Source organism: Mya arenaria, chromosome 6 (assembly GCF_026914265.1).
Source record: "Mya arenaria isolate MELC-2E11 chromosome 6, ASM2691426v1".
Lineage (NCBI taxonomy): Eukaryota > Metazoa > Mollusca > Bivalvia > Myida > Myidae > Mya > Mya arenaria.
In genome coordinates, this window is record NC_069127.1 from 50,287,958 (window position 1) to 50,314,067 (window position 26,110).

The 26,110-nt window shown below is 36.8% G+C and overlaps 1 protein-coding gene across 3 annotated transcripts in view; it reads left to right on the plus strand.

The window, feature by feature from the left end:
• The window catches only part of LOC128238380 (SIN3-HDAC complex-associated factor-like), a 37,352-nt gene extending 27,954 nt beyond the window's left edge, over window positions 1-9,398 (plus strand). For all 3 annotated transcript variants that reach the window (XM_052954250.1, XM_052954249.1, XM_052954251.1), the window contains exon 5: window positions 1,573-9,398. In XM_052954250.1, coding sequence (XP_052810210.1) covers window positions 1,573-1,975 — 403 coding nt within the window. In that variant the 3' untranslated portion in view covers window positions 1,976-9,398. The remainder of the gene's footprint in view (window positions 1-1,572) is intronic.
• Window positions 9,399-26,110: the final 16,712 nt, after the last annotated feature.

Genomic DNA, 26,110 nt, shown 5'->3' on the forward strand with positions numbered 1-26,110 from the left:
GAGTAGCTTTTTCCTAACATGACAAAATATAATTATTTCATTAGATCAAATTTGTGTTGTGTTTAACTTCAGAGACCCATTTTTTATTCTTACAAAATTGTGAATATCAAATGTTGGTTTGCCCTAATTCAAAACTATCCTGGATTATCATACCAAGACACCATGCATACCAATGACAAACTGTGTGTAAATATAAGCAGAGGCGTTACATAGGTCATGTTTAAACTGTAGTATTTACATAACTTGGTTTGGGTTAGGGCGTGCTTTTCAAGTGTATTCTGAATGACTAGTCGTTGTCATCGCCCAACCTTGGCCTTGCAATGAAATAGAGCATTACTGGTTCGTAACCAATTGTTTAATTAATGATGACACATCTTAATGACTTATTAAAACACAAAGGTGTATTTATTTTTCCCCCATTGTTAATTTTTGCTCGTTAATCATAAAGTATTTCTTGTTATCGTTTATAACCTCACACATTTGTAGCATTTTTGGATGTGTTGAAAAAATGTCTAGATTTGAAATAAAATTATCTAATAGTACTTCAAAGATATTTAAATGATGATAGTTATTGCTTTTTTAAATGAAAATGATTGTAATCAACTATGTTGAAGTGTCTTTTTCTTGACAGTTCTGTCTCCGGTAGTGATGAATCGAGTCAGTGTAATAATTGAAATGATGGGGGCGCAGAGACCTTGATTAAATATTTATTAGAGAAACCAATGAAAAGTTTAAAAGTCCTTGACAAACAAAGTGCATATGGACTTGGATCTCAAAATGTAGTTTGGTTAAACAACCCCATTAATTACCGAGGGCAGACATTACGTGATTAGGATCGCGTCAATCGTGTGGTTTAGCACGGTGTCAATTGAAATATTGCCCATAATGTTGAGTTTTATGAAAGATATTTATGATTGCATTGATATAAGTATCTATGTCCTACATACATTATAAGTGGTGTTTATGTGACTGGTCGTATGTCATGTTGAGATCTATATTGATGTTACAATCCTCCACCTACTCCACTGAATGGGAATCAGAGCTTGACTTCATCTACTTAATGTCATCTACTTTGTCATCAGCGTGAAAAATATGAGAAATGATAATATTTGTCTGTACTTAATGATTGTATGTAGTTGGCAACTATAAGCTGATATTATGCTCTCTCTCTCAAAGCTGTTTCTGGGGTAGAAACCAGTAATGTGTCCCTTTTGAAAAGGCCATGAGATTGTTACGCTGGTGGGGAACTGCTTCTGTCCTCTTTGGTGAAAGCAAGACCACTCTCGCTATCTAATGTTCTCTTTGAAAAGTTATAATTTAAAACCACATTGATATATATGTGAACCAGAGTTATAATCCACACTGCTTCATAGGTCGAAATTTGCATAAGCTGGCAAGCCCTGCACTGGTAAAATAGCCTACTGGCTGGCAAATTACTGATTTTATATAGCAGGCCTTATGGAATTTTTTTATGGCAAGCACTAGTATAAAGAATTGAGTTTGTTCATCCAAAAGTTTACTTTCAATAACTGCTGCTAATTGTTGTAAACCACAAATCTGTTTTCCTTCCAGGACTCAAGTCTGTTGCGGCACCATCTTCAAAGGCATGAACGGTGAAGTTCTGGTTGATCCAACACTTCTGCATCCCTGCTGGTCATGCAAATCGAACAAATCCGGCAGCACCAGTAGCAACAACAACAATTCCAAGAGCACTAACAACAACAGCAACAGTCATCAACGCAAGAAACACCAGATAAGACGGAGTACTTCACTTGAGGATTCGGACAGTAATCCTAGTACACCAAGTTTTCGGGGAATGGCGGACTTCTACGAAGGAAATACCCCAGAACCTGAAACCCCTCCTGAAAGTCCTCCGGACAGTTTAAAAGACGATTGTGAATCGGACATTATGACACAATTAACACCCACAAAAAGTAGTTATGTGTCCAGTCACACCATCGCTATGGAGTGTTAAGTTATTTATTGCAAGTTGACTTACGAATATATATTGAGAAGAGACAATTGTTAATATATTCCAGAATTTTATGTCAGAAGTAAATTATTACTTAAGCGGGAGGATATGTCACTTTGGTAATTCCAAAGATATGGAATGGGGAATTGTGATTTGATTTGTGCAATGAAACATTTTGATGACAAGTGATGGGTATCTATCTGAAGCTGGGTTATAATTAACGAAGGATTCTATTGATTGGAGATCAGAAATGGTACAGAATAATCAAAGAAATGTTTCAGTATTTATATTCCTTGACTTACCTCAATCCAAACATCATCAGATATCAACATGACTTTGACATGATTTTCCATCTTTCTCGACCCAAAGAGCTTCAGGGAACCTGTTATTCTTAGCTTACACTTGCCAGTATCTTCTTCTTGTGGTAAAAAACCTTCTAAGCAAGGATTTCCACAAGTCATGTCAGACAATTTAAGCCAGGTGTTGGTTTTTTTCCTTGTAAATTGTGATAGAATTAATTTTTTACGCACCAACAGATTTTGTTAATCAGATAAGTGGGTGATGTTTTTCTACTGTTAGTTGAACAAGATGAATCTGCTCTAAATTATATTTTTGATCTCAGGAAGTAAACATGTGTTTAAATGATTCCAAGGTGATGACACACTTCACAACTAACGCGGTGGTTGGAACGTGTATTTATTTTGCGGAAGTAATCTCATTGTGACGAAATTTGAGGAAGATTGGAAGCGGTCCATTTCCTTCCCAATGCGTTTTGTGTTATGGCAATGTGAAAATGATGTCATTTGCAAATTTCCGAATTTATGTTCTATGGTAAAACTCTATGCCAAGGAAGGGTTATAGAGTACAAAAATTATTCAGCATTGAATGTATGAGGTCATGACCTTGTAAAGGTCGTCATGGTTGAGAGCACTCATGATTTTGCTAAGCATTCATTCAAGACTGATGTTGTCATAGTAACAGAAATTATATGTAAGATTTCTCAAATTTTACAAAACTGAGAAATTCTAGGCGCGTGTGTAAATGGCATCATTTAATGTAGATGTGTTGACTAAATGATTCATATATATACAAGTTTCTAGGTCTAGTCACAAACTTCATTTTTTTTTATCGTAAATATTTTTTATACTTTTATAATAAAATTAAGTAATCCATGACTGCCAATGATGTATTTATAAATTGTCCCAAGTTCGATTAGTTCTAAGGTTGTCGTATTTTGTGATTGCTTGTGTTCGTTTAATTGTAAGATGGATGTTTAAAATGAACAAGTTCTTCCCTTATTTCATTCATAACATTTAGTTCTGCAATCAGTTGACTTAAAATCGGACATTCTTTTTTGCTTATTTTTTTCTCAAAATGGAAAAGTCCTTTCCATTAAAATATCTCATAAATACTCCCATTATTGTCTTTTGAATCATATCAGAGATTAATCATTGATTTCCATTTATATCCAGTTTTTTGGGGGGTTTTCATTTCTCACTTTTCACGAATCAGAATTCTCATATTATTTATTATTCATTACATTCATGACAGAACTGTGAAGTTATCTCATAATCATGTGATTTTTTTTTTTTTTTTTTTGAAAACTTGTCAAAAGAACTTGGGATCTGAATATATTTTTTTCCTCATAAATAGAAATTTAGGGGGCGATCGGTGCCAACAATTTCTCCATTTTAACAGTCAAATATAGATGTTGATACTATAAGTATTACTTATTCATTGTTCTGCTGTTTATCAAAGCATTCATTTGTACCATGATCAATTGTGAATTTCCTATCAGTTAAAGGGACAGATCTCACAAGTGATAAAGGTTAAAAAAGTTTTCATTTTTGTGTTAAGCGTTTCCATTTTATATTGGTCTTTCCTTCCAAATGGCACTAGCATGCATATCCAGTACCAGAGGTCAAAATTAGCCCAAGCCCATGAGCACTTCACTGGTTAAATGCTTTTCGGGCTTGCTCAAATTCATTATTTTATAAAGCTGGGCTTGTTAAACATTTTGCTGCCAAGCACAAGTGTGAGAGGTCAGACTTGTTCATCCGAAAAATTATTATTTTGATGACGGCAAAATTCCTACAATTCCTTTGAAAACTCGGAAACTTGTATAAATGTTTGTCATCAAAAAGTTTGATGTAAATTTTGTACATATCTATTTATTTATTTATTAATAACACTATTTATTATTGAATTACGTGTATATGTGTTTGTTTTTACGATAGTATGTGACCATTGTAGCTGATTGTTAGCATTTTGATGTTTCATTATCTATCTTTATCTTTCGAATGAAAGCTTATGACATGAGAGGGGCATTACGTGACTGTGAACAAAAATTCCTTTCAAAAACAACCCTCAAGACTCTGTAAACAAATCTGCCTGTATTTACTAACAACCTGAGTCTGAATTTCAGACTTAGACTCGGAATATGCAAAAAAATCTCTCTTTTTTTAAAATGCTTTTATATGGGCAAAGAAAGTAAAAATTGATATGTCTGTGTTTCAAATAATCTGTTCCACAATCAGGCCCACATCTTTGGGAAAAATAAGTTATGTTGTAGATATTTTGAATCATTTAAACATTCGGTTTTCTGAGCCTGAGTCTGAAACTCATACTCCAGATGTTAGTTAATATAGACCCTGCCTTTCCATTACTAAATACGAACTCAAGTTACTGGCTTAGTTTTAGGTTTCAATTCTAAACAGACTTCAAAAAAAGTATTTCTCACACCATGGCCTGTAGATCCTGTTTATAAACTGTTTACATTGCTGTACATATTATTACTATTATTGGTATATTATTCAAAATATTGAGATCTTTAATGTAACATAATTGTAGATATATCAATATTTAATATATACAAACTATTTATATTTTTATTGTTATGTTGTACAATGTCAACAGCAGATTATTGTATGCCAGTTAAGAGACAATGATAATGTTAGGCCACACTGAATTGATAGTTTGTTTATCGGATTTACCACTAATTCTCTTCAGAAAATGCATTATTAAAGTTTTGAATTAACCCAGGGCTGCTATTTTTAGATAAAATTAAATATATATTATTATTTATTGGCAGCTTGCTCAATAAAAAATTGGCAATGATCCGTCAAACAAAGAATTGAATTAGTTTGGCCTTATTGTCTCTGGAATATTTGGCTGAAAAATCTAGTTTTTTAAATAGGCAAATTGCTTCCACTACCAAATGAACAGTTTCTCATCAGCTTTGTGCAGTTCTAGTGAAGAAAAAGCAGAACAACACCAGTATTTCTTTGTTTTTAAAACTGAAATTGAAATCCAAGCAGCTGTTTGAATTAATTTTTTGTAATGTACGAAAGCCGAAGTAGGTATTTCTACAAAAACCCGGTGTTTACAGCAGCTGCCTGTTTTTTTTTTATATATAAGTACATTCAAAACAATACAATAATATTATAAAAACAATACAATAATATTATAATTATGAATAGTGCTCGAGCTGTGCCAATATTATTTTGGCAGTAGTTCAATCTGCAAATGCAAAGTTGCCCTCTGGCAAGTTTCAGCAAACTAAAGTAAGACAAAGGTGAATCATGAACTTTCTTCGCATCAACCATTTTATATTCGTGTAATAACTTATTTGCTGAATTTGCTGAAATGATGTCATGATATTAAAAGTTTTCTTAAACAGTGGCATTCTTTTGCTAGTGTTTAAATGTTCAAAATCAATATTAATTTTACACCTTCGGTTTGTAAAAAAATAGTGTATTTTCTGTAGTAAGAATTAGACTGAATGAAAAAGAAACTGGTTTAAAGTAGGACTTTGATTGAAAAGAGACTGGTTTATATTAGGACTTTGACTGACAGAAAAAGAGACTGGTTTAAAATAAGACTGACTGAATGGAAAAGAGGCTTAGAAAGCTTACAAATTGGGACTTTGACTGACAGGAAAAGAGACTGGTTTAAAATAGGACTTAGAATGGCTAGAAAAGAGACTGAGACTGGTTTAATTAAAACTAATAGACTAGTTTGAATAAGGACATTGACTGACTGGAAAAGTGAATGATTGTTTCGTATTCTGTAGGTAGAGTTGTTGTAAATGTTGGGAAATTTGTGCAATGTCCAAGTGCTTTTTCAGTATTTGAACTTTATTAAGGTATGTGTAATGAGTATTTCTCTGTGTACTCGGAACACATAGTATACCATTAAACGAAACTGATATTAAGAATAATATCAAAGAAATGTTATGTTTGGTGTACTAACTGCGTCTTTTAAGTTATTATTTTCAGACAAATGTAAGAGTTTTGTTCTGTTAAGTTACTAATTTTGTTGAATGTTTTATTTTCATGCGTTTTGCTGTCTTGGACAAAAGTGAATTTAAAACCATGTGAAAATAATTGGGCGTTGATGGAATGCGAAATATGTGGAAAAAGAGAATGAATTTCTGTGAAAATCTTCCCAAAATAATGTTTTTTACAGTATTTTAAGGTGCTTTCACTTTTGTATTTGTCTCAATATCATTCCCTCAGATATTAAAATCACATGACTAATTAACATGACATGTGATAGGCACTGATTGTTAAGGTGCTTAATTTATGTACAGAACTAGTGTGAATACAGACACCATTATTGCTGATTTCGTTCATTGTATGACAACGTTTAAAGATTAGATGTATTAATGAAATGATAATACATATCGTGATACGTTGATGATACATATTTTGTTTTTGTAATTATTTCAATTCTCTGATAAAATGTTGACAAATGACTTGTATGTTTGTATAAATTGAGGGTTTCTAATCAGTATAGCTTAATTTCAAGTTGAATGAATAAATACTAAGTATTCAATATTATTTCATATTAAATCAGACTGCTCAAACAAGATTTCGTAACATTCATTCCATTACTCAAACTCCAAGAGTTAGCCATTTCTGTCGAACAAACCAAGTTGCTCCCAAAAAGTGTTCATGATATTTTTTGTACCTCATGCAAGTTTTTAGTAAGCTAAAACATTTATCGTCCTAAATCATTATAATAATCGAGCGCCGTTTTGGTGTGTTTTGAGTTGTCAAAGACATCTTGATCTTTTCTAGCATGCATTTGTACATATTCTGTAATAAGGGGTGAAAGCGGCATGATTCTATCTGTTTCTTAACATAAAGCCATTAGAATAATTTCGCTTTCACCTCTGGAATTATTGTGTTGTTTTATTCTGATTATTATTATATAATGTTTCAAATACAGATCTGTTTCCCTATATATTATATGAATGTTGACAGTTTTCAGCTTTTAGATGTTTATCAAACAATGACAAGAGTACCTCATTGACATGATAAAAAAATGCTGTTTTGCTCTCTTCCAGAAGAAAATATTACTTTGGTGATACTTCTCAACCACTGAACTGTGATCAATTTAAATGCATTTAAAAAAAAAAAATGAACTATTCGTCACCTTAATGCAATTACTTAATAACTGCTTTTGCTATATGACAGTTATTGCGTCCTTAATGCACGAGGGTGCATGATGTATTGCGCCGCTTTATCAAGAAATCCTTGGATCAATTCTCATACCTATCAACAGTACAAAACCTCTTCTAGATACGAAATTGTGCTTAGGTTTTCTTGATAAAACAGACTTCAGGAGTAGTATTCATGAAATATCTTTAGTCATTTCTTAATTTCAGTCAATTTCCTTAAGTTTGCGCAGTTAAATTAAAAGAAAAAATGTATTAAAGTTAGTTTTTACATAAAAGTATGTATTTTGAATCAAATCAATGAAAATAAAGTATAACGAAGCGATTACACCCTATGATAAGTTAGCTACTTAACTTTAGAAAATTTCTGATGCCACTTAAGATGTTTTATGAATACTGTCCTAGAACTTAACTGATAATACAGGCAAAAATTCATAATATTTTTATCAATGAGTTTCGTAAACTTTGAAAAGGTATCGTAATTCCCATTTTGTTTTTTTCTGAAATTGCAAGATCTGTGGCTAGTAAAGTAATATGCCACCTTAGAATTATTGAACTGTATATTGTTAGGTCACGATTTTCCACCAATGTTGTTATTATTTATGTTTGATATTATTATGTAGTATTGTGAAAGTCAGCAAAATGTATATAAGATTTTTATCTACATGTGTTTTAATGTAAATAAGAAACGTTTTCAGCAAAATTGTTTGTAGCAAATGTTCTGAATTGTTCATAACAGCATTTGGAATCTTTAGAACAAGGAAGTGAACAAGTTATACACACAACAAAATTGTTATTTTAGGACGGGTACATTTAACGAGGGATTAGTTTGGAAACTAAATTTAGGTTAGAAAATATACCATACATATAATTAATGTTTTTTTAAATAATCAAGTAAAAAAGTTAAATAATCAAGTAAAAAAGTTAATACTTTGAAGTTCGAAAGTGCATACGACAAAGAAGAAATGGCCTGTATAAAAATAGTGTGAAGATTATAAGACAGACTTATCAGTGTCCAAAATGGTCCCTCCTGCTTTTAAAACAGTTTTGCTGGAAACTTTATTTGTACTATTTATTTAAAAAAAATAGATCCTAAATGTAGTTATGTCTGTACATCTAGATTACATAGATTTAGGTCCTGCCAAATTGATAATATGTTAAGGAGATGGCTTTCAGTTAAAAACCTTTCTTGAAACAAAAACAATGGAATTTAATAACATTTAACAGATATTTGATAGTCACTTTTTGGCCGACAGAAAAAGAATGCAGCTGTTCCGATTGCAATCAATTGTAATAATACTTTATCTTAAATGTTCAATTAAATGATAATTAATGAAGATTGATTGTGAAACATTGGTGTTTCATGACCAATAAAAATAGCCTTCTAAGCTAGATGTAGAATCAATTTGGTATTGTCTGATGTGTACAAAAACATTTTGTGGGGTTGCATGCTATATAGTAATGTTATCAGATTTTTATGACACCATTTTTATACCTTAAAAATAATACAAATTTTAAGAATGTTATATGAGAAAACAGGTGTCCGTATTTGGTGTCCTTAATATGAAAGTTTTAAGGTTAATTAGATCTTTTGCTCTTATTTCTGTACCTGTTTGCTTGAATGGAGAGTAATGTCAAATTTCTTGTACTTGTAATGTTGTTCTTTATATGTTGATCAAAAATGATTGGTTCTAATGACTGGGTGTGGCATTGCCATGGCAACTAGGTTAGATTAATAACTTGAATGATAGGAGAACTCATTTTCATGTTCAAATGGTAATTCACAAAGTGTAGTTCCAAGTTTTAAGTATGTACATTACAGATGCATTTTTGTGTGTGTTTACAGCCATGGTACAAGAAATGTCACTCATTTTACAAATTTTATCTTTTAAAATGCGAAAAAAATGGTCAAAAAGACAAAAAATGTCAGAAATTAATAAAAAGTTGAATAAAGTGTAAATAAAGGAGTTTGTGTTGTTTTTGTATGTTCAAAATTATTGTCCGGATTGTTTTCATGGTCTTGACAGGATCATTGAACAAATGTGGTGATTCTAAATTGTGATGCAACTGCAACTGGTAGCGATAAATATCAGAAACAATGGAAACTACAGGGACAAGCCAAGGGGCGGTATTCATAAAACATTTTAAGTCATTAAGTCTTTTACCATCATAGTTGGGCAATATAGTCATATTACAAAACTATTAATATATCGTCATTGACTAGTATTAGGGTAAGTAATTACACGCCCTTGCAGGGTCAGTAAAAGCTAGGGAATAACAGGCTTGGGATATAAACCAGTTGGTGGGTGCCCAACCTCACACTTGTCCCAACATTCAAGTATTGGGGTTACAACCATGGCAGGGTCAGTGAAAGCTTAGGTATAACACGCTAGGGATATAAACCAGTTGGTGGGCCCCCAGCCTCGCAATCATCCCAATATTCAAGTATTGGGGAAACCGCCCTGACGGGGTCAGTGAAAGCTAAGGTATAACACGCTAGGGATATATACCTGGTGGTGGGAGCCCAACCTCACACTTGTCCCAACATTCAAGTATTGGGGTAACCATCCTGGCGGGGTCAGTGAAAGCTAAGGTATAACACGCTAGGGATATAAACCAGTTGGTGGGAGCCCAACCCCACACTTGTCCCAGCATTCAAGTATTTGGGTAACCACCCTGGCAGGATCAGTTAAAGCTAAGGTATAACGCGCTAGGGATATAAACCAGTTGGTGGGCGCTCAACCTCACACCATATCAAATAGTCAGAGCTGTGGGACCACTCTAGATGTCATTCGTCGCATGTCTCGCAACATTTTGGGTACACAATTACTCCTTTGGCGAATATCGTAATCAACCGGTGGGAGCAAAACTTCCCCCTTTGGATTCAAAATTTGTTTAAGTTTCACTTTGGGATGTGACGGGGTCAAGCCATAATAGGCGCGGGCAGACCTTTATAAACTCAACAACAACAACAACAACAATACTAAATGCTAAACTGTCAGCTTTTTTGGCAATATTACAGAAAAAAATTGCATAAATTTAACTCAAATTGCACAAATATTCTTGCTTTAAGCGTTTAGAGCATATTAAGGGCGGGGGGTGGGGATATGGGAAAGGGGACTTCACCTGTGTTCATTTTAATTGCGCCACCACATAATGCCAACTCTTGGATCCGCCCCTTGCCAATAATAGCTGCCTTGCATATCGAAACTGTTCAATACATTTTTTTGCCCGACATTCATACAATGTGCAACTTCACATGATTCGATACATTGTGCATGATCGTTCAATTGCATTTTGTTTATAAATTCAACCCTTTGGCAGAAGGAGGACAATGCATATGCTATCATATACTAGTTGCTCTAGACAATCGGTCTACCTATATCATAAGGTTCTTATTCAAAACACAAGTGCAGATCAGCAATTTCTATGTAATCTCGTGTAACAATCATAAATTTCTGCGAAAAATCGATTGAGCTAACATTTTTCTATCTGGGCAAATGGATTGGAGTTATTTCAGCTCACAGTGACCCAGTCTGGAATGAGAGCTAAAATCATCAAATGTTACCATTGGTAACGGATTCTTAGTGGTGCCTGTATTCGTGCGCCGAGTTTCTATTATTACGAAGATTGCGTTATTTTTAGATAATGATTGGAAAAAAACACTCTTCAACCGTAACTCATTTCAAGAGCTTCTGTAAATATATTCTTCCGATCGGTACTCGCCAAGGGCGGATTCAGGATTTGGCCTTAGAGGGGGGGGGGCACAACTACAAAAGTATGCCCCCTTCCTGATACATACGAACAATACGTACATAGTTTTAATGGGTTTATAAGGGCTTGATGATGTTTCCGGTGAAACAGTAAGTCATTTAAATGTGAAATAGTTCTTTCAAGTGCTTTAAATAGTTCTTATTATTTCTCGGATATTGACATAAATAAAGTTTAAACAATTTTAGAGGGGGCGCGCGCCGGGTACGCCCCCGACTGAAACCGCTATTGCTTCCTCACAGCTCTAATCAGTATCAGCTCTCTGCGATCTGGGAGTGGGATCGTTATTGGTCTCAGCTCCGATGTTCCATTAAATCAGTCTGCAACGCATGTTTTTTGTTCAGCCTAGTTGAACGCATTCCTCAGCAGCAACAGAGTTTGTTCAATGTAACAGGTATTACAAACTACTTCCGTTGAACCCGAGTATTTCAATGTTTAATCAACCACAATGCATTATATTTTTTCAGTAAAAAATAATATTAATCGTTTGCAATTGCAAAACTTCAACTTAATACATTCTGGGGAAAATATCTTTTGGAGCACAAAATACTTTCAGCGTTATGGAATCATCCGTCTCGGTGTTGTTGTTTTTTATTAAAACTGTTCATGGACAGTTATACAGAGTTGTTGTTATCATTCAGGATCAAGAGCTTTCAAGTTTCAGACGATCGTTCATTTGTGCATTATGCACCAGTCAATATTGTAACCACGGCCCCCCAGGTCCGGGGGTATACCGGGGATAGCAGGGGAAAAGGGCCGTGTTTTTACTTTCCAGGTGCCCCCGCAGGGCCGGGTGACCGCGTATGTTTTGTCATAGCGCCAAATTTAGCGGAGATTGGGCCTTATATAGAGTCTCTGGGGTGCGGGGGCATTTGGCCGGGGTTTAACCATCAGTTCGTCCCCGCAGGGCGGGGATTTTGCCCGGGCTTGGCTGGGCCGAAAGTCAAAGTCCCGGCTATTCTCCGGACTTGGGGGGCCGTGGTTACAATTGACTGGTGCATTAAATTAAAAACAGTAAGGTCTACCGTGAAAATGGTATAAAAGGCGTTGAACACAGGATTTCAAGCTCCTCAAGTTAATCTGCTTTGAGCCTGAATCCCTTGTACTCCATCTAAATGTTCAGGATTGGATTCAGTATTTTGATGGCGACATTGGCGACGCTCCTAGCTTTAGGTTCTATTCAATGGTTCCAAAGGGCAATACCGTGAACCACGTTCGGATACTTTGTTAACTAACAGTATTGCATCACCGTAGCCATCTATAAGAATATCGTTTATGTGGGATTAAAAGAAAGAAAAAAACTTTTTAAGCAATTCTCACGTGAGGGCAAGGGGTTATTGAAAAAAGGTGCAGGTACCTTGGGCAGAAACCTGTTGCGTCAAACTTAAAGCTGCACTCTCACAAATTAACAGTTTTTACCTTTTTTTCATTCTTTTTTTTTGGTCTCAGAATCAGCTAATTTTGGCATCAGTGCCATTAATTCAGACAAATAAGATAACTCACGATAGGAAATATCTCAATTGTTTAATAAACTACCGAAAATTGCATTTTCCATACAACGTTAGAAACGCTTTTAACACATATCACATCAATTTTCAAACGTAAAATATGAAATCTGCTCTTTTGTCAGCAGTCTTATATCACTGGTTTTTCCAACATTTACTCAAAAATGGCCCATTCCCAGACAAAAAAATAAATACGAAAATGTGTCAAAACAATCAATCGTTGAGAGTGCAGCTTTAACTCTAGTACTCGTGCGCCCAAATCAATATGAAAATCATGAGACGCCTTGCTGACCTACAAACCCGGATCCGTAAAAGGAGCGAATAAATCATTGATTATAGTCATACAAGTCGTATCTCGTGTAAAATCTATTGTTGCGCCTGAATTTTCTTTACAATACGTTTTTTCTATCGGATCACAATTACGACATTTCTCAAATACTACAACTCCGATTCGATCTCTTTGGCAAAGCAAGGTGTTCGCTTACAGCTCCTATCGTGTGACAATTGTGTTATCAAATGATATATAATCTGCGTCGAACAAAATGGTTTTCGTGTCTTCCTATTGTTAGGTGCACAATTTACTTCAAATCGATATCGATAACGAACCGAATTCCAAAGTCCTTAATTAGCTACCTAATTGGCCTTAAATTTGATTCTTTCAAAGTATAAAATCCTATACCCTTCGCCGCCCTTTAACTCATGAATTAATTTATTTACCTATGATTGCATTGTCTATGACATCAGATAAGCCATTTTAAACACCATTTTAAACTGTGTGTGAAAATATGGACCGCGACAATTTCCCACCTCCAGCTACTCATATTTCACCCATTTAGGTCGACCTACTAGCATGATTTTTTAAACGTTTGCCATCAATTATCTATGTACAGCTGCACATCTGTCATGCATGGTCTATATACACGAAGATAGTTATGATAGTAAGCACGAGAAGGCAGCGGCAGAGGGGTTATGATAATAATATCACTCGAATCCGCGACATTTGTAATACGTAATTTCGATTTACTAAACCGCGATATTATGTCGTTATAACGAGTAACTAAATCGGGTAAAATCTCAGTCCTGCGGGGACGAACTGATGGTAAAGTCCTCGGCAAATGCCCCCGCACCACAGGGATTCTAGGTAAAGCCCATTCCCCGCTATTTTCGGCGCGAAGACAAAACCACCTCATTCACCCGGCACTGCGGGGCCACCTGGAAGGTAAAAACACGGCACATTCCCCGGATCTCCCCGGTATACCCCCGGACACGGGGGCCGTGGTTACGATTGATTGGTGCATAAGTCGTTTTAAAGAGACCAAAAACAACTCGTATGCCACCTCTATGCCACACCGCAAGGGACTGTATCATTTATCGTTGTCACTCATTGCTGTCAGTAAATTTGATTTAAACATTTGTTTTATAAAAACTTCGCTGTATATCTGTCCATTCATCTCGCTAAATTGCAACATCGCCTTCACTGTCGTTGCTCGGTTGCCATCTATTGCAACCTGACCTATGTGCATTTCGTCGCTGTGTGTTCCCATTTCAACAACATTATGCTGAAGCCCGATTTATCACATTTTATATGTTTGTGCTTTCCAGTTGCATATTTTGCGTTCCATTAATCGTTACAGCTCTGTCGTCTCCGACAAGCTTCGGGATAGTGTTGCATAATGGCCGAGGTGTTCCGATTGGCGTTCAGTCACTGCCCTTTTCCGGTTTTGATGGGCGATTGCTTGTTTTCTCTTTCACTGTTGGTTTTTGTGGCATTTAACAAGGTCTTAAGATAAAAACCTACATTTTTAGCCCATGAAATTGTAGATAGGAAATCATTATATTAGTACTAGATTTTAATAGTAACGAATTTTAAGTTTCGTTGACGGCTTTTAAAGGGCCCCCTACTGCTGCTCATCCGACATACACTCCTTGCGTCACATTTTGCGATGACAAAATATCAGCCAATGAGGATATATTCTTTGTCAGTTAGATGACCTAAAGCAATATCTTAATGAATAAGAAGGGCTCATTCGTAACGCTCAATCCTCCCATTCTTAATCATTCAGAATTTAGTTCATGTCATCTATCTATATTACAATAATCTGTACTTGGAAAGTGTGCTGAAGTCTTTATTGCTTTACTTAACCCACTGTAACGTTGTGTGTTATTCGAATACCATCATAGATATCTTTCAAATGACACATTCATTTTTTTTTTGTATTACCTCGACTTTGGAATATAATTGCCCGCCTATGCGCGTGATTTCACGTTATTTTAACTTTGACGTCTGCATTTCCGCAACTCGCCTTCTTTTTAATCTTGCATATATTTTTTAACACAGGTTCACCTTCTGAATCAGCTAGATATTGTATCTTTTTACGTTAGCTGTACGTGTAAAAGTTCGTCCTTATAATCGTACGTTCTTTCTGATAAAATATACCTCCTCACAATATTGGATCATCGTCGTCAATTCTTTCCGTTTCCCTTATGCACCAGTTAATTGTAACCACGGACCAAAGGTCCGAGGAATAGCAGGGAATTTGACTTTCGGTCCAGCCAAACCCGGGTAAAGTCCGCGCCCTGCGGAGACGAACTGCTTGTAAAACCCCCGCAAAATGCCCACGCACCCCAGGGACCCTGGTTAAGGCCCATCCCCCGCGCGAAGACAAAAACACCGCATTCACCCGGCACTACGGGGCCACAAGGTAAAATCATGGCCCATTTCCCCGGCTATCCCCGGTATACCCCCGGACCTGGGAGCCGTGGTTACAATTGACGTGTGCATTACCAAATGATCTTCGCCTGTATCACTTCTAGTTGATGAAATATCGCTGGTGGACCTTTGTCGTACACACGCCTTCGCGTTAGTTTAATGTAGGCGTGTGCCTGATTTCTTAATTATATGTGGAACGTTTAAGTACGAGTTTCAGTGATGTATCGTTATTAAAGCATACACGTCCGTTTGTATTCAAAAACACGAAAGAATACGCAACATTGTACGTATGTGGAAACATCAATAAAACATCTCTGAATAATCTGTCAAAGTTCATTTGCTATTCAAAAATCTTCAGAAGAAAGTATATATTTTTTTTTTCAATTTATCCATGTAATACTATTGTTTTGATCTGCTATAATGTCACGACTTTGCATAAGTTGAATGTGATACGAAAACATGATTATATGAGTTATAAACTGAGTGTAGTTCAGGGTCGGTTACAGGATTCGGTGTTAGAGGGGGCGTAACTTTAGGGCCTTTTGGCTTTTTGACTTGCGCCCCTCCCTCAGAACCGAATTTTATTTGCTCTACCAAGAAAAAGTTTAAACAATTTCTTTTCCGAATTTGTGCGTATGTTATTCCGTTTGTTCTCATATATTGAAATAAAAAGTAAACTTTGACGATTTGAAGGGGGTGGGCGCCGGGTGCGCCACCTCCCCATTGATTCGCTTGTGTAGTTGAGATGAATACGTGTATCATGACTCGTTATTGAATAATGCACATGGCACCTACATTTATATTCGAGTAGACGGGTAGGATTTCTCCTGAATATTGAGTAATACATACGTGTCCATAATATATATGATATCAGTAAAGAATACACGCCCGAGTGTGAATTCTCGATATCAGTAAAGCATACTAATTAAAATATCGGATCTGCCATATCTGTAACATGTACATGTATATCTTTTTCTCTGCTTCTCGGTTTGACTATTCATTATCGAATCTTTGCCACCAGTCTATCAATTTTCGATCTCGTTGTTGAAAATTTTCCGCTGTTGTACAAAAATAACTTTTGTATTTTAATTGTACTGTCACTCTCGCTCTACATATATTTTCAGGTACGCGCAGGGCATTTTAATTTGTTCGAAACGACTTCCAAGAACGTTCTTCACCATTCCAGTTTCTCTGTGTTAACCAATATATCACCGCCCACTCATGGTATTTGTCAAGGAATCTTTTTTAATATCGATTGAAACGTCGACGTCGGATCGTCATTTTAACTATTATTGAAACTTTGCCACCTGGGGCCATGATTACGAACAGTCTCTTGAAAGTCTGAGTTAATTCAGACTCATATGGCAATACTGCAAATCTACATTTCATTGCAACATACCGTTTCTAGTTAAGTTTTGAAGAGGAAAGTTGCTGATTTTGAAATTGTACAATTATTCGAATTCATCTTTTTGTAAAACGACTGAAATGAAGATGATTCTGTGTAATTTTTTATGTACTAGTCAATTGTAACCCCCCCCCCCCCCCAGGTCCGGGGTATAACGGGAATAGTCGGGGAAAGTGGCCGTGTTTTTACCTTCCAGGTGGCCCCGCAGTGTCGGGTGAATGCGGTGGTTTTGTCTTCGCGTCAAAAGTAGCTGGGAATGGGCCTTAGCTAGGGTCCCTGGGGTGCGGGGGGGGGGGAGGGTAGCCGGGCTTGGCTTGACCGAAAGTCAAAGTGCCCGCTATTCTCCGAATATGGGGGGGGGGGGGCTGGTTACAATAAACTGGTGCTTTACTTTGATATTTTTCCATTTATAGCCAGACCGAAATGTTTCCCTAACAGCATGTTTGCTTTTAACTTCTTACAGCTGGTGCTAGTATATTACGTGGTCGATGAAAACGATGCGTAAAACAATTCGTACGATCTACGACGTGTCTGCATGTTATTGCGAAATAGCTTATTATTAAGCTCACATTCAAGTATAATTTGTTTACTAGATACGAATTTTCCGTTGACGCAATCTTACGCTTTTTTCTACGCAAACATAGTAAACATATCCTTATATGGTATGACTGGCCTAGATTATATCCAGACAGTTTCATTGATAATGATCGTCTAAAAATAGCCGTGCACTTTGGTTGCGTTCACAATAGCTTTACATTCGAGTTGGAACGGAAACCAGTCAAAAGATCGTCTCGTATGACGTAGGATTTTTTCAGCCAATAGCAAATAGTTGTCAGTGTACGTCATTCTTCACATGCACTCAATGAATGAAAATCCGACCGACCGACCGATTTAATTCCACATTGTTCTTCGCGCTTTTGCTGCCGAGATATTTAATTGTCCCTGTGTATTCTAAATAAAGAATACTTTAACTTTAAACTTTCACAAGTTGCTCGAATACATATAGACGCCAATAGTATTTGAAGATGTCTTTAAAACAATTTTTAACTCACAAACGTGAGATCTTATTTCGACATTAGTGTATCGCTGATTCTGTTAATAGAAAGGCATGCATGAACATGTGTAATATTCACACTATCCGCCCATTCGTTATCGTGAACTGCAAAAACTACCAAGCACCAAACAAATCATTGCGCTCTTGTCGAGATCATTTGTCGGAGGTGTTTGTTACCAGTACTCTATTTGAAAATGCACCCATGTGCTTTTATTTATTAAAAATATCCTATGATTGTTTGAGTGACAGCTGACAACTGGTCAAATACTGAGTGCCATTAAGAAGGTTTGCCGTGCTCACATTCGACCATTCAGCTCACAAAGTCAAGGTCACCTTTGTGGTCTTTACAAAACGATATAGCTTTCTCAGTAAATGACGTTTCACGATCGTATCGTTGATACTATTAACGATAGTTCAATCACAGCATGGTAAAGCGGTATATGTCGTGCGTAAAATTCGTATTCTGCGACGTAATACATAGCTCAATTGGAATAGTTTGTCAATTACATTTTAGTTATTTAATCCTTTAATGTACGTCTTTTTTTTGCAAATAGTAAGTTTTCACCCCATACACATATTGCATTTAGTTTATTATCTTCGCGTACACAAGGGCAGTAATGTCAGGTGCGTGCAGGTTTCCTGGTTCATTGTTTTGGGTGAAAAACGTCCACGATTCGGTGTGTATAACCATTGTTTTCTTTATCTTAAAACGATATTTTTTAAGAAACGACCTTGTGCACCGAACGAAGAGCAATTGCTAATTTACGATGACGCTTGTTTTAGATAAAAATAATGTCTATATCAAAATATCTCGTGAACACAATGGAGGTTCTTACTAGGCTTACCGACTCACTCAATGCACTTTATTCTTCCAAACAACGATTCTATATCGTTCTCTTTCGTGTAATTCTGATCTGATACCGTATTTTGGTCAATCAAAGGTATTGTTATTGTTTTCCGAGTGCAGAAAGCAAGTTTTGGAGATAGATCAGGACATCTAAGCAAATGCTTACTGGTTCATTCTGGTAATTTTAAGAACTCAGGTTCGTCCCAAATTCGGTTAATCTATTGTACACTTTAATACCGATGAAAAGGCGTCGATTGTTTTTCCTAATCCATGTATGTGTATTATAATACGTGGAAGAAGGGTCCTTCTTTAGCGAGGAAGCCGTGATTCACCTATAATAACGCGTAAGCCGCGATTCACCTACGATAACGCGGAAGCCGTGATTCACCAACGATAACGCAGAAGCCGTGATTCACCTTAGATAACGACGAAGCCGTGATTCATCTACTATAACGAGGTAGCCGTGATTCATCTACTGTAACGAGGTAGCCGTAATTCATCTGACGTAACGAGGTAACCGTTATTCACCTACTATAACGAGGTAGCCGTGATTCACCTACTATAACGAGGTAGCCGTGATTCACCTACTATAACGACGGGTAGTCGTGATTCATCTACTGTAACGAGATAGCCGTGATTCACCTACGATAGTGAGGAAGCCGTGATTCACCTACGCCAATGAGGAAGCTGTGATTCACCTACTATAACGAGGTAGCCGTGATTCATCTACTGTAACAAGGTAGCCGTGATTCACCTAGATACCGCAGAAACCGTGAATCACATAAGATAGCACTGAAGACGTGATACACTTACGGAAAACGCACAAGCCGTGATTCACCTACGATAACGCAGAAGCCGTGATTCACCTACGATCACGAGGAAGCCATGATTCGCCTATGATAACGAGGTAGCAGTAATTCACCTACGATCACGAGGAAGCCATGATTCGCCTACGATAACGAGGTAGCCGTGATTCACCTACGATCACGAGGAAGCCATGATTCGCCTACGATAACGTGGAAGCCGTGCATCTCCAGGGTTGTCAGCGAAGTCTTGCACGGCTAGATCATCACGAAAAGCTTCCGATTCAGGCTCAGCGAGACTGGTAACCTTTTACATGGTAAGATTGTATACAGGAATGGTCGGATATTTTCACAACTAGTTTTCCTGTAATGATGCCTATTCTGTATTAGGCTATGCAAGTTTATTGCTTAGTTTCTCGGCCACTATGTTATATTTTATTTCCTTCATGTTTGTACCAACTATTTGCCCAAAACAGTCAATACATGAATAAATAAACGAACATCTTCATACGGTGCTCAAGTATTTCAGATGGTGCTTTATGAGGGGCACCGTAACGCGACCTAAATGCAGTGATATGTCTGTCGCATACTGTATGCGGCGGCGTGGTGCATCCATGTCGCACTGTATACGGAACTGTTTCAGAACTCTTCATACTTCAAGAGTTAATCCATCATTTTCTACCGGTAAACAACTTACAGTAATATTTTCATTTACGGCCATATTTTCGCACCTTTCATTGTGATGGCCAATGGCGTTACTGTATCATTGTTATTAAAATACACTTATTTATAGAATATTTAATAAATATATAAATAGACTGAATAAGCAATAAACGGAAGGCATAAAAATAATATTAAATAGCTAAAATAAGGCAATTAACTCATTTTTGAAGAATTGCCATTCCAGTATAGAGCTCCTAAATTATAATATTATAACATGTAGTTTTTGTTTCGTACCACTGCATGAATTTATACAAATAACATTTCCACGGAAATGTAATATAAATCTGCTATTTAAACCTTCAGGTTTTGTATTATGATAAAATCCAAGGGTTTAAAATCTTGGATGAATTTGTACGGGAACTAGCGGTGCTGGTTCTCGAGCCTGGCTCTCAGAGCCACCGCTCGTACGTGTGGTCGTGCATGGTACGAGATCTGTCTCCTCTCTTCTGTCTTTCCTTCTGGCTCTATGAGCCACCATCGTAGATGTGTATGTGGTCGCACATGTTACGAGATCTATCAAATCTTGATTACTTTCTTATCTTTGCCCCCCCCCCCTTCCCCACACTTTCTCTTCCCTTTATACACCCTCCCCTCTTTTCCTCTTAAATCTCTAAAACTTTCTTTTCTGGTTTCAACCCCGCAACGTCCGCATTTTATTTCCTTCCTCGCTATTCTTCCCCCGTCACTTCACACTTACGCCCGTATCTCTTCCGTACCTCAATCTAGTTCTTTACAACACCCCCTTCTCTTTCTCCTGTCCCTCAATTCCCTCCCCCTCGTTCTCACCCATTTCCCTCTTTTTTCTTCCCTCCCCTTTCTCTCCTCTTTCTCTCTTTATCCCCAACCTTTCTCCCCTTCTCTTTCTCTTCCCCCTTCTTTCCTCCTCTCTTTCTCCCCAATCCTTCACCCATCCCCTTATCTCCTCACTTTATCCCCAATTGTTTTCCCCTCCCCTTTCTCCTCCCGCTTCCCCCCTTCCCTCTTCCTCTCTTTATCCCCAACCTTTCTCCCCCTCTTACCCCCTTCTTTCTTCCGCTCTTTATCCCCAATATTTTTCCCCTCCCATTTTCTCCTCTCTTTTCCCCCGATCTTCTTTCCCTCCCACAATATCCCCCCTCTTTCTCCCCCTGTTTCCCTTTTCTTAGTCCCCTCTCATTCTTATCCCCTTTCCCTAAATATAAATATATATTAAATTTATCTTTTATCACATAATTTAAATAATACATAATGTAAGATAATAAACTCCAGTATAGGTGTAAAAAGACATTTCGAATATGGATAGGATCGACAGTCAACAATTTAACGTCTTAAATGTAGTTCCTCACTTATTTAGTAAACACTATTTCAATTAAATATTAACCGTGTCTCCGCCAAAATGTAATGACACATCTTTTAGCGGGGAGTTTTGAGTTTCTTATCAAAAAGATAATATACACTTACATAGATTAGGATAAACAATCGGCGCATTTTAATTGTTATTTTAGTGTGCTAGATATTTTAATGCTTTGGGATGAACCTGGATTCTAAAAATGTACAGAATGAACCAGTAAGCATTTTCTTAAATGTGCCAATCTGTCTCCAAAACTGGCGATCTGCACTCGAAAAACGATGATAATACCCTTCGTTGACCAAAACAAGGTATCGGATGAGATTTAAACTAAGAGAACGGTATACAAACGTAGTTTTGAAGAATAAAGTACATTGATTGAGTCGGTATAAGCCTAGTAAGAACGTGCATTGTTTTCACGAGATATTTAAATACAGACATGATTTTCATCTAAAACAAGCGTTATCGTAAACAAGCAACTGCTCTCCATTTGGTGCACAATGCCGTTTCAAATATAATCGTTTAAACATATTCAAAACAATGTTTATATTTATCGATCGAGGGTGTTTTATGCCCAAAACAATGAACCAGGGAACCTGCACGCACCTGACATTACTGCCCTTGTTACATATCTAAAACAAATGATGAGCGTTCGCGGCAACCTATACTCATATGCTTCACGACTGGTGGACCACACGATAGCTTGATGGGAATGAACTCCTGCTTTGGTGGCATATGACCTGTAACATTTTTAGTGACATTTAACCTAAACATTTTTTTTTCAGATTTAAAAAGTGTTACATTGATAAACTGCAGAAATCCATTGTTTTTTTCATGTTAATCAGGGGCGTTCCTAGCCTTACGCCAGTGCGCCCGGGCGTAAAAAATCAGTTTTGAATTTTCATTAAAGTTAAGTTATAAGTGCATTAATTTCCAAACCAGACTGAATAAAAAACTAAAGTTTTATGAGTCGAATATGCAAACATTTTACTGCTTAGTTTATTGATTTTTTTTGCTGAAGGTTGACATAATGCTAAAAACGGTTCTATCATTATTTTATTCTTAGAAAATCATACACGGGAGGGGACACAGGTCCTGCACTCACCACATATAACATTTTGAGACCACCCACAATGACCGTCACATTTTCACGGCCCTCTCAATTATATTGGCGTACAAATGAAAATGATCCAGGATTGCCCCTGGTTAGATATTTAGTAGGAGTGACCCATTTGATAAATCTGAAGTGGTTTTCTTTTAAATTATTTTAGGTTAAATGCCACTAAAATTTGCATTGGTCATATGCCACCAATGCAGGAGTTCATTCCCATCAAACTCATGTGGTGGACCAGACTATCAAACTTCAAGATAATCTAGCGACGTATTCTTTCACCTTCGATACATACAGGGAAATACAATACAGGTCAAGCTAACAGTTGACCAGCACCTTAAAACAAGAACAATACAAAGGCACATGCGTTAGCATAATGACAAAGCAAATCATAATATCACACATAAAGTTTGCTTTAAGTCTTTATTTATGGATTTTGTCATGAACATTCATATCATGTAAACTATGCATTTTTGTTTGTGAAAGCGTGAATGATATTTGTTTCTTCGAATAACTGAGCATAAAGACAAACATTAAATATAAATCGTATGAACACGTCATATCAAATATTGTAACGAACAAACGGTAAATTTCCCAAAATGCCGAACGGTTAATACTCGCACTTCCCCCAAAAACTATGTCTCGACCTAATTTTCCGTGGCCTTCTGATGACGACCTAGATTATTCTTCTTGGAAGAGGTTATTCACCTTAAATTATAGATACTCTTCTGCGACCGCCGGGAGATTCTAAATACAAACTGCGTACTTTTGTCATTGCTGTGCAGAGTTGTAACAAAGAAAAGAAAAAAAACTCACATAATTTTATATATCTTCATTATTGACTAGGGACCTTGACTTTTTTCGGTCATTGACCTAGACAGGCTTGGTCATTCACCTACTCGGGTCTGATTACCTCGTTATGAAAACTGTTTGTTTTTTCAGTGTGTTCTGGATTGAACTAGAAATCGGGCACCTATTTGGGTCTGGTTAACCTTAAAGAAACAGGCATAACAATGCATTTGATTATCTTGATGATCACATATATATTTATATCATCGTTTTCTTAAAGTGACACTCTTATTCAAAATCAATAAATACACATGTATAACAAATGTTCATTTTGAGTGATAAACCTTTAACATTCACTAAATAATGTATTTATGGAAAATATTAATTACTAATATCAACATTGTAACCGTGTATTTAAAAGCTGAAAACGCACATTTTTTTCAGCACATTTCTTTCAAAATAAACTCGGATCCTTCAAAAAAACATTGTTTTCGACTGTAATGGTCTTTTAAAACCATTTTTTAAATTGTGATAAATCTTATTTGAATAAGAGTGCATCTTTAAAGTCTGAATCTGGAGTAATTAAGCAATAATGGATGTCTACTAAAAGTAAAAAATAGCGTTCGTATACACATCGTTACTGATTGATTGCAATATTTACTGGGGCTAAAGACCATGAGAACGTATAACTTGACATAAATGCAAACGCTTTGAAGGACTGTCTTGGAAAATGCGTTTATAGAAATCTTAATGAGCACTTTCTCTGCCAAACTAATAACGTTGACAATGGACCGCTGAATAATAATCAAACTACTTACTGGGTTGAGGACAATGCCAAACATGAACATCTGACTAAAGTCTACTAAGCAGAGAACAGCAGCAAACATTAAGCTACTTCGCCGAGGACAATGCCAACATGAACAATCGACCAGTATTCTACTTCGCTGAGGACAACGACTAACATTAACGACCGAATTATATTCTACTTCGCTGAGGACACCGGCAACCATTAACAACCGACTAGTATTGTACTTCGCTGAGGACAACGGCAACCATTAACAACCGACTAGTATTGTACTTCGCTGAGGACACCGGCAACCATTAACAACCGACTAGTATTGTCCTTCGCTGAGGACACCGGCAACCATTAACAACCGACTAGTATTGTACTTCGCTGAGGACACCGGCAACCATTAACAACCGACTAGTATTCTACCTTGGTGAGGACAACGGCAACCATTAACAACCGACTAGTATTGTACTTCGCTGAGGACAACGGCAAACATTAACAACCTACTTGTATTGTACTTCGCTGAGGACACCGGCAACCATTAACAACCGACTAGTATTGTACTTCGCTGAGGACACCGGCAACCATTAACAACTGACTAGTATTGTACTTCGCTGAGGACACCGGCAACCATTAACAACCGACTAGTATTGTACTTCGCTGAGGACACCGGCAACCATTAACAACCGACTAGTATTGTACTCCGCTGAGGACAACGGCAACCATTAACAACCGACTAGTATTGTACTTCGCTGAGGACACCGGCAACCATTAACAACCGACTAGTATTGTACTTCGCTGAGGACACCGGCAACCATTAACGACCAACTAGTATTCTACCTTGGTGAGGACAACGGCAAACAAACACTGATAACCGACTAGTATTCTACTTCACTGAGGACAACGGCAACCGTTAACAATCGACTAGTATTGTACTTCGCTGAAGACAACGGCAAACAAACACTGATAACCGACTAGTACTCTACTTCATTAGATGACTTAAACGTTACTGCCAAAATGATCCACACTTCTTTTATATTGTACAGTCGAAATAATACATCTCCTGAGGGAATTAGAAGTATTGTATAATGCCTCAACGATGCAACCCCCGAGGGAATAAACACCACACATCAGACGTATATTATAATGCCCGCGAGGCAATACACACAACTCACCTGAGTAATACTCTACTGTCAAAATCATGCGTTCCCTGAGGGAATAATCACAACACATCAGACGGATACCATAATATTCGCTAAGGTCAACACATATAGCCACTCAAAATGAGGCTAATATTCTTCTTTCTAAAAAAACATTTACTGTACACAGCAAAATTAAACTTTTTAAATAAGAATTAAATTTAACTGGCGAAATGATAATATAAAAGCATCTTCTATCATTAATTCCCGCCGATTCCGACACTTAAACCAGGATAAACGCATTTTTATGCGCATGTTCAATGAAAGGTTATTTCTATTACCACAGTTTATAAACACATAACAAAAAACATATGAAAAGCAATGTCAATGTGGAAACAATACGTACAAAAATACGTGACGATAGGAACTTGCACGTTTTTCAGACACTGGTCACGAGGAAATAAACGTTCGCTCTCCCCTTACTCAGATTTACATAACTGTGTGTTTTTTCTGACTTCTCAAACTTGATTCTGTTTAAATATGTGGTCAAAATAAAGCAAACTAAAAGGATGCAGTCTGTTGAATTTGTTTTTGAAATGAATTTGTTTTTGAAATTTAATTTAATTCATATGTTTATGTCTTGTTGTTACCATTACTGGCGGAATTAACGAGCGGCGAACGCCCCGCCCCTCCCCCGCACACA